The sequence below is a fragment of the Notothenia rossii genome (assembly GCF_949606895.1).
Source record: "Notothenia rossii genome assembly, chromosome: 9".
Lineage (NCBI taxonomy): Eukaryota > Metazoa > Chordata > Actinopteri > Perciformes > Nototheniidae > Notothenia > Notothenia rossii.
The window spans coordinates 52,063,942-52,073,420 of record NC_136907.1 but is presented as its reverse complement, the minus strand read 5'-3'; the positions used below and the strand labels follow the sequence as shown (position 1 = coordinate 52,073,420).

Genomic DNA, 9,479 nt, shown 5'->3' with positions numbered 1-9,479 from the left:
GAAACAGGAGATGAACGCAGGGCAGTGTTTGATCATTAGCCCACAACGGTGCTTCTAACAGGATGCTATTGTCTGTCTCCCTCTTATCTATACCCTTGATGTGTTGCCCATGGCAACCGCATGCAAAGACCTCAAAGGGTATCAGCGGAGAAAGGAGGCGCAGTGGAGGGGCTGATTGAACAGATAACAGCCTTAGGAGACAGACTCGGTGAGGTGACCTAATACTCTCAAATGCTGTGTTGAGAACTAACAGTGGAGCTTCATTTTGTGAAATACATGTGTCTTCATCTCCACTAAGGTACTTGATTTGTTATGGAGTCCAATTTGGCTATAAGATTTTACATTTGTAGTGAGGAATTTTTAGGGTCAGAATCAGAATACCTTTATCGTCAGAATCTGGCTCTGTGACTTTAAGAATTCTCCCGCGCTGGTTTCAGAACGCGGAAATAGACCGGAACTGGGAGCAATATTTCGCGCCAAATTGAAACAACGGAACAGTCTGCTCTGAGTCAAGAGGGGCGAGCTGGAGACAATAACTGCTATTGACATTTTGCCCGTTATAACAAAGACAAGGTATGCTGTTTAGTTTAATGTGTATGTTTCACACAAGAAATTCGCTTTACAACAGATTTACGGGACCAACTAGTGTTTGAGTTCGTCTTTTGCGTTGTAAACTCTTCATTTAAAAAAAAGTGTTTTTGTTTGCCTGGTTTAGTTAACATGGAGGAGGCCAAGAAGCTAATTGGCACGGGCAAGAAGCACCTGGTGATGGGGAAGGTGGTGGAGGCGGTGGCCGCCCTGCAGGAGGCCTGCGGCCTGCTGTGAGTTAACCAACCAACAAAAGGGACTATTAAAGCTTCAAACACAATATTATATTTAATTCTGACAGCTAGAGATAATGGGTTTAAACAAACTAGTCAGAAGTGCTGCTTCGCCTCTGCTTGCATCAATATGTATATGAGCCCCCACATTTTTTAAATAAAAATAGCACAAATATATTTGCAGATAAATATCATTAGTATGTATTTATGTTTAATGGTTATTTATAGATATTATAAAGAAACAAGCTTTTTTTACTATGTAGATCAAATTCAACGTATTGTTTTTATTTCAGAGCCAAAAAATATGGAGACACGGCAGATGAGTGTGGAGAGGCTTTTTTCTGGTGTGGTAGAGCCCTGCTGGATTTGGCACGGTAAACCCCCCCCGTCCCTCAATCTTTAATTAAATGTAGGAATAAGATCAGAGACCTAACGGATCGTATTGTTGTAGGATGGAGAACTCTGTCCTTGGTAATGCCCTGGAAGGAGTACCAGAGGAGGAGGAGGAGGAGGAGGAGGATGAAGGCGAGAAACCCAAGGGCTCTAACGTTGACGGCACAGAAAACATGGATGGTAAGAAAAAACAAAACTAGTCATTTCCATCTTTCCATTGGGGTTTGTTTAATTGTTTAAGCTGCTCTATTACTGTCATCCTAACTGTCCTCTCAAACTTCAACAGAGAAGACCAGAGATGAGCTGAGGGCTCAGGTTTATGATGCCATGGCGGAGAAGAAAAATGAAGACTCCGAGAAGAAAAATGAAGACTCCGAGAAGGAAACTGAAGACTCCGAGAAGGAAACTGAAGACTCCGAGAAGGAAACTGAAGACTCAGAGAAGGAAACTGAAGACTCAGAGAAGGAAACTGAAGAGAAGAAGGGAAATGTAGAAAAGTCAGAAAAGGGTGATAAGCATAAGGACGCTGCAGAGAAAGATGATAAGAATGCCGAAGTTAAAGAAAGCAAATTTGATAAAAGTGAAGAAAAAATGGAGACAGAGAAAGAATCGGGAGATAAGGAGGAGGACGCGGAAGGTGAATTTACAGACCTTTTAAAAAATATTTTAAACTACTTTCTAATACTTGTAATGATAACCCACTAACGACGTTATTGACCTTTTCAGATGAAGAGGAGGAGGATGAAGAGGCAGAAATGGAGGGCGAAACAGAAGGAGGTGAAGGAGACGCTGCTGCAGAGAAGGTACTTTACCAAAGCTCACAATTACGCACGAAAAAAAAGTGTAGGATGTTAGAGATGACATATATTTAGCTCATTCTCAGGTTCATGTTAGTAGTCCGTGTCTCTACTGATACATGTCTCCCTGCTTTCATGTTCAAAATGCTCTTAATGTTTCTCACAATGCCTGTGCTGCAGCACCTCTTTTCACCCTCTGTCTGAAACCAGAGCCCAGTTTGCTCTGATTGGTTAGCCGACCGGCTCTGTTGTGAATGTTTTAGAGATATCCCTCCCCTTATCACAAACAATGTGTTGGAGCGATAGCCAATAGAAGCGCGACTGTTGTGTAGCGATGTCCCTATTTCACGGAACTTAGAGTTTTAGCTTTTGCCGACCATTTACATTTGCATAAACCTATATGATGGCACACTACATTTAAAGGGAAAACCCCAAAAGCATAATCGGGCCTCTTTAATGTGTGTTTCAGGACAGTGATGATGATGAGGTGGTGGGGAACCTGCAGCTCTCCTGGGAGATGTTGGAGGTGGCGAAAGTCATCTACAAAAGGTAAAGGAAACACCGGCTGTATTGAGTGATGACTGAGGATACAGCTTCTGTGTTTACTCATTTTCTTTCATTTTCTTTGACACAAGGAAAGAGTCTAAAGAGGACCAACTCATGGCAGCGCAGACTTACCTGAAACTGGGGGAAGTTTCGTCTGAATCAGGTAGTTACACGTTTTTCAAACAGACAAATGCCCAACTCCTTTCATAATTGATTTAACGTTTGTCACTTTTCATGCAAAATGGCACACATTTTCTTTTTCGTTACCATCTCAATATGGAGATCCAATGCTTTTCTGTTTTAATATCATTATGAAATAGATTTTGGAGTTACACAAGACATGTGCGGACGTCACCATGGATGTTGCGTCATGATGAACTATCAAATATCCGAAAAGGGTGCAGGAAATGTATTTTCTTGTCCACACCATGGTTAATGTTAAACAATAATAACCGGTGGTAGCAACCCTTGCAGCTTTTGTTATATTTTAAATCTTGTCTACTCAAACTCTTGTTTTGTGTCCGTTCCCTACTTGCTTAAGGAAGCATTTTCACCCTATCGTTCCCTACTTGCTTAAGGAAGCATTTTCACCCTATTGTTCCCTACTTAGGTATTGGCTAAAAATTCAAATCCTCAGTTTGGGCCCTGAATTCTTAAAACTCTCCAATGAGTTTTAACAAAACGAACATGTCTGAAAGATTGAACCCCTTTCCCAGCCGACACTGTCCTCGTTTCCTTGCTGAGAGATGCTGCCTCTCTTCTAGGGAACTACATGCAGGCGATGGAGGACTTCCAGGAGTGTCTGAAGCTGCAGGTGAAGCACCTGGACCCAGACAGCCGCCTGCTGGCAGAGACGCACTACCAGCTGGGGCTCACCTACGCCCTAAACCTGCAGTACAGCCAAGCCATCGAGGAGCTCAACAGCTCCAGCTCCGTCATCAAGAGCAGGCTGGGTAAGTGCAGGTGGCGGCAAAACATGATGATGAATGATCAAGGGTGTCAAAACATCTCAGCTTGGTTTCATCCTCAATAACCTCCAAAATTCTCTAAGTCGGCCGAACCATCTTTTAACTGTATGCTTATGCAACTTATGCTAATTGTGCAAATTGCCCAACATATGCAAGTTGGCATCTGGAAGTTTCTATGTTCTTAGGACCCGTACTATACACTTCTATCATAAAACTTGTAGCTACTCAACATTTCCTGGTGGACAACAGGACTCTATGAGCTGTCAAACAGACTATATTGCATCTTAAGCGTTGACAAGGCGGAAGTCACGGCTGGGCTCAGCCTCTGTTAGTCTTCTTGTAGCCGCTATCATATTGTGCGCACTATCTGTTCCTACTGTGGTGACACTGTCCCTTAACTCCCCCATTTTCAATGTTTTTGTTATGGCGAGCCTTGTTAATACTTAAATTCCATCTGACCCCGACAGACAAACTGAAGCAGCTGCTGGAAAAGGCAGAGGGTCCGGAAGCTCTGCCGGAGGAGAGGAAGGAGATGGAGGAGCTGAAGGCCCTGCTGCCAGAGATCCAGGAGAAGGTGGAGGACGCCACCGAGGGTCTGAAAACAACCCGCGCTGCTGCTGAAGGAGCAAGGGGGGTGCTGGTGAGCTATGGCCTATGGGTGGGGTTTAAGACACTTACAATCTTAAGAGTAGATGAGAGTGGAGGTATTATGTCGAAGAACAAAATTTAGAAATACCTCATCACATTAAGAGACATTTGGGGTTTTCTCTTAGTCGTCTCTTCTTTAAATACAAGAGCCACATAATGTCTGCTTCTACTGGATACACTCTCGACCTGTTTTGAGACTTATCGCAGGTGTAAATGAACAAGGCTTGTTTCTAACTACATGTTGTGGTCCGGTCAGGACGGAGGCTCCACTTCCTCGGCCTTCCCCGGCTCCACTGCGCTCCCTGGGGACTCCTCAAGCAGCTCAAAGGTAAATCACATAGCGGAGTAATAAGGAAATGATTACACAGGAGTTGTACGGTTAGATTATTTGTTTTACTATTTGCAGAGTTATTGACTTTTATTGTCCTCCACCCAGATTAAGGTCACGTCTACCAACGGACACGCCTCCAAATCTCCAGCCTCGGACATCTCTCACCTGGTCAGAAAGAAGGTGAAGGAGCTACACGTTTGGTTTTAAAGGGATAGTTTGGAGTGGCTTTGTATGAGGTATTTATCCTCCTTATAATCTGTGTCTTACCTTCAGTAGATAGTGGTCAGCACGCCTCCTCTTTTGGAGTCTTACTGGTGCATGGATGCAAAACATGAGGGCACGGGGCAGCAGTGAAAGCTATTTTAGCCTACTTAGTGTGTCTTCAAATCTGGTCCTTTCAGCCCTCAAAATAAAGAGTGATAGGATGCATCATAACTCAGTGGTCAGAGTTGGCCAACCATATAATGGGGCTCAGTTCTCAGGTCCCTTTTTTTCTTTTTTATATGCGTTGCATTACGTGTATCCCACCCTTTCAGATCTAGCTATAAGGGCTAAACTGGCCCAAAAATAATCTTTAAATACAAAGATGTGCAATTAGGCAGCAATTTTATTTCGAACACTCAAAAGATCTCGGACTCCATATAAACAAACTTAAGATGCAGGGGCGGATCTACGGGGGGGAAAAGGGGGGCAACTTCCCCCCCACTGTAGAACCTTGTCCCCCCAGCTGCCCCCCTAAACTGTACTTGTAGAAACAAACCTACACTATTTCCATAAGCTTCTCAAGCAACAAAACAAGCAGTTCATTAATTAAAAGTGAATCATTTTAAATATCATCTTAGGCCCGTTAAAAACGTAGCTACGGCCCTGCATTAAACTGCGGAGCGGCGTTCACACAGACGGCGGCTCACAGAGCTGCAGAGAGACCGAGCTGTCCCAGCACCTGAAAGAGGATCAGCTTCCCCTGGGAGCATTTCCCCTTCCACTAGTTTTGTTTTTTACTAAAGACGAGAGCTTGAAACAAAATATTAATAAAACGCTGCCGTTTGAACCGATAGCGTTTAAAGGGGACCTATCATGCAAAATGCACCTTTTGTATGTCTTTTATACATGAATATGTGTTCCAGGGAACTCACCAAGTGTCAGAAAACACAACCCTCTCTATTTTCCTCCTTAGCCAAATATAAAAAAAAGGGGGTGTGTATCGCATCGCAGCCTGCTCCTCTGCCTGCCTGCCGCTGCGCTCTGCCTCTATCCACACGACTTTCCCCCGCCTTTCAAAGACTTATTGCTGGGTCAAACTCTAAGTTACAAACTGTACACATTGCATTCTTGCTAATTAGCCAAAATATGAACGGAATAAGTAGCAAGCATCGTAACAAACAGAGTAAAATAAATAGGGACAACAGCTTGTCAACCATACTTGCCAACCTTTAGACCTCAGAAATCGGGAGCATTTCAAAATGCAAAATTGGGGGGGGTAGTGGATCGCCGGCGCTGTTCGATTAACATTGACATGCTTATTGTAGTTGTAAGTGCACTGCCTTGCGGCCTGTAGCACCGTCCTTGATGGAGCATATGTGTGGGCTGGACCTGTATTTTACAGGAAAGGAGTGAGCAGAGTAGAGTAGTTGTCAATCCTTGTTCTGTTTTCTGTGAATATCTGCCTCACCCTCTCAGACTTTGAGTTGCGTGCGCTACTAAAGAGACGTGTTACCATGGAAACCAAACAATGGTGTAGCTGTATTAAAGTCAGAGTGGAAACAGTCGTGTGTAAATCTTATTTTGTCAGAAATCGGGAGAAATATGACCCCGGGAGGAAACTGATAAGTATGTTGTCAACTAACCGTTCAGAAACTTCCTGCTGCAACCGAGATGTTTGCACCTCAACCAAAACCTCCGCTGCTTCAGGGTCAGTTTCTGGATCAAATTGATAATATGCTTGAACACATGCATTGCTATGAGATGATATGTTTATTCCACACTCGTAATCACAGCAAACATGGTAACGTGACTCTCGCCGGCTCATGCCCCCCCTCTTCTGCAGGGGGGCGTGGTCAGCTGCTGCTCAGAATTTTCAAAGACAGGCTTGGAATAGAGCGAATAGAGCAAAAATGAGCAAAATGAGGCATGGCTAAAAAATGATCTGTTTGGTATTTTGAAAAATAAAATGTATAAATATACCTTGTATAGGTATGGTCATACACTATATCATTTAATTATAGCATGATAGGTCTCCTTTAACAGACGGTCGCCGTTTGGGTCGTCAAGTTACAAAATACTACGCAGACAGCGCTAGCTGGGAGATCGATCACTTTATTTGCTAAACTATGCGTAGGCCTACTATTAAATCCACGTAAATTACACATCACAGCAATGAGGCCAGATAAATGAAACCAGGATACTTCCTTTACCGCTTGATAAATACTTTCTGATTTTACATTTATTATAGGCTATGCTACTTATTAGCTACATGGCCCTAACGTGTAAAGTTAGACCAGCATTTGTAACAGTGCTTTTCACAAGTAGACTCTTGCAGGTCAGAGTAGCTGGAGTGATTCAACAACAACAACACAAAGACATATCTGAGAAGTGATGAGGACGAAGAGGAAAAGGAAAAGACTGTAGGCTACACTGAAGAGACCAGGAGGGTCAGAGCCATGGATGTATAATAAGAACTGGATACAGCGTGGGAGGCGGGGCCTCATTCATTCCTATGAGAGTTGCTCATTGGCGCATGATGATAAAATGGCCCAACTTTTGAGAGAGCAAAACGTCACAGATTACCTGGCATGCCTGAGAAGTACCCGTATGTGCGCTCACAGCGCATGTGCAACTTTAACCAAAATGCTCGTTCACGTCAATTTATTTATATATATATATATATATATATATTTTTTTTACTATATATACTGCAAGACTCTGCGCCTAACCTGAGGAAAGAGCAACTTGCGTATCATGTGAATGCAGCTTAAGTCCACGTGGCAGTTCACTCCACTTGTGTGTTATGACAACAAAGCACGCTGCGTCCTTTGCCATTTGATTGAAGCCCTCTAGGCCTGCACTAGACTGATCACAAGCACACTGTGCAGTGTTCTGTATGGAAGCCTTTTTAAAGATCATCTCAGCAAAGTTCTGAGCTCCAGAGGAAGTAGTTTGAGCAGAAAAGTTTAAATTACTGGGGTTTTTCCAAGGAGTTTGGTGGCCAAGACTTCTGTTTCCTGCCATAAATGGCAGTCTGAAATAAAGTCAAAGCAGATAAGATGTCAAATTTAAACTGATTTCATATTTGTTTTATTGGCCTTTCCTTTGGGTGGCTAAAATGTATTTTCTCCATCTGAACAAAGCTGTCTGTTTCAGAGGAAACCAGAGGAGAGTCCAGTGAAGGAGGAGGGCGTAACGAAGAAGCTGAAGCAGAACGACGGTCAGGCCAACGGACACTAACGGACATGTTGACCTCAAGACGTAAGAGTTATGGTCACGGCAACAACCTGGTCACAAAACCGTGTTGTCAGAACAAGTGATTCAGTGCACAGGATTGTTTTTGAGTCTAACCTACACTCTATTTATCTGGACTTTAGAAGAATTCCCCCAACAGGCCGAGCTCTTCCGTCCCGATACTGTAAATATTGTTTGTCTGTGAACTTTGTGTTTGTTCACTTATGTAACCTATAAAGAGAAATTAAAAATATCATTTCATAAATCTTGGATCTCTTTTTTTCCTTGAAAGAGTTGCTCAGTGGGTTTATTTTTTTACGCCAATAAAAGAGTAGCACAATGTCATTAGCAGAAGGAACCCAAACAATTTACCTGTTAAATTTTTAAAAGGAAAAAAATAAATGTGCAAACTATTGGTTGCGATCAGTCATGGAAGAAGAACTAAGATCCTTAAGTAAAAGTACAAATATATTTGTCTTGTACTACAAGTGAGATCCCGATTTCAAAATTGACTTTAAAAGTATTAGTTCTGCACCAATAAGTATTATGAGCTAAATGTACTTCAAGTATCAAGGGTACAAGTACTATTGCAGGCTCTTTACAGTATTATAGTTTGTCAATGTAGAGTTAAAATACTTGTCGCTGAAATGTAGCAGAATAATGTAAAAGTACAGTTACTGTGGAGCTTCACATTATCAGCATAAATATGAATGCAAGTGCTGCTGATTTAAACCCAGAGACAAAGTATATTTATGCCAACCACAATGCTGAGACCAGATGAAGGGGGAGGGAACATAGGGGTTTTATCCCTTGCAGGCCATTTACATGCACTAAAACCTATAGAACGACAGAGGGAAAACCAATAGTATGCAGCTTTAGGATCCATGTTGTGAAATAGACAGAATATGGTTAAAGTATTATCTGATCAATGTATTCAAATTAAGTTATATAGGGGCAATAGCCTGGAAACATTTTACCCCCGGTGGTGAAAATAATTAAAGGTGGGGTATGTAATTTCAGTAACACTTGTTATATTCCATGGAATACTCCCAACATCCCGATAAGATATTCATTGCTAAGTGCTTTGACATTAAATACATAAAAAAATTCATCTGTGGAAGCCGTAGCATGACCAATCATCTGAGCCGGCCCGGCTAAAATAACTGGATGGCCTACCTGCCTTCCACCTGTGCACAAACTTATCTTGTGCCCTCATTGGTCATGTGTGTGTTGGAGGAGGGGCTCTGTAAGGAAGTGGCAGATTTTCTCCAGTTGTGTATTTTTTAAATTCTAGCACACTCGAGCCAGTTTCTCAAATGACCTACCCCACCTTTTAGTCATATTCCATAATGTGTTTGAACTCTGCTTTTGTGAAATTAACCTATTCCTTACTGAAATCCTGTTTGAATCCAATTAATGGCTGGAAATCTTGATTAGTTTGTCATTTTTTTTACAAACCCAATTTCTTGCTTGTACAGAATTATGTTTGATCACCCATTTCAACTCCGAACCGAGGAGCCAAATGATGCCTAAAGCT

At 42.4% G+C, this 9,479-nt stretch overlaps 1 protein-coding gene across 2 annotated transcripts; it reads left to right on the top strand.

Annotated features, from left to right (window-relative positions):
- Nucleotides 1-139: 139 nt before the first annotated feature.
- LOC307020604 (nuclear autoantigenic sperm protein-like) lies at nucleotides 140-8,207 on the top strand. 2 transcript variants are annotated; one of them, XM_079652073.1, is made up of 14 exons: nucleotides 140-298; nucleotides 438-573; nucleotides 716-821; nucleotides 1,115-1,195; nucleotides 1,273-1,394; nucleotides 1,501-1,851; nucleotides 1,941-2,017; nucleotides 2,481-2,560; nucleotides 2,647-2,720; nucleotides 3,322-3,510; nucleotides 3,993-4,165; nucleotides 4,430-4,501; nucleotides 4,610-4,684; nucleotides 7,865-8,207. In XM_079652073.1, the coding sequence occupies exons 3-14, from the start codon at nucleotides 721-723 to the stop codon at nucleotides 7,946-7,948; spliced, it is 1,479 nt and encodes a 492-aa protein (XP_079508199.1). In that variant the 5' UTR covers nucleotides 140-298; nucleotides 438-573; nucleotides 716-720; the 3' UTR covers nucleotides 7,949-8,207. The 2 variants fall into 2 exon arrangements, with proteins under 2 accessions (XP_079508199.1, XP_079508200.1); XM_079652074.1 differs by lacking the exon at nucleotides 140-298 and having other exon boundaries at nucleotides 419-573.
- The last annotated feature ends 1,272 nt before the right edge of the window (nucleotides 8,208-9,479 follow it).

What these genes read in the sequence shown, in the direction of transcription:
- LOC307020604 (XM_079652073.1), top strand. Translation starts at nt 721, where the DNA reads ATGGAGGAGGCCAAGAAGCTAATTGGCACGGGCAAGAAGCACCTGGTG. An exon ending in CAGGAGGCCTGCGGCCTGCT is followed by an intron (nt 822 to 1,114) that starts GTGAGTTAACCA and finishes TTTTTATTTCAG; the next exon opens with AGCCAAAAAATATGGAGACA. An exon ending in AAGGAGCAAGGGGGGTGCTG is followed by an intron (nt 4,166 to 4,429) that starts GTGAGCTATGGC and finishes TGGTCCGGTCAG; the next exon opens with GACGGAGGCTCCACTTCCTC.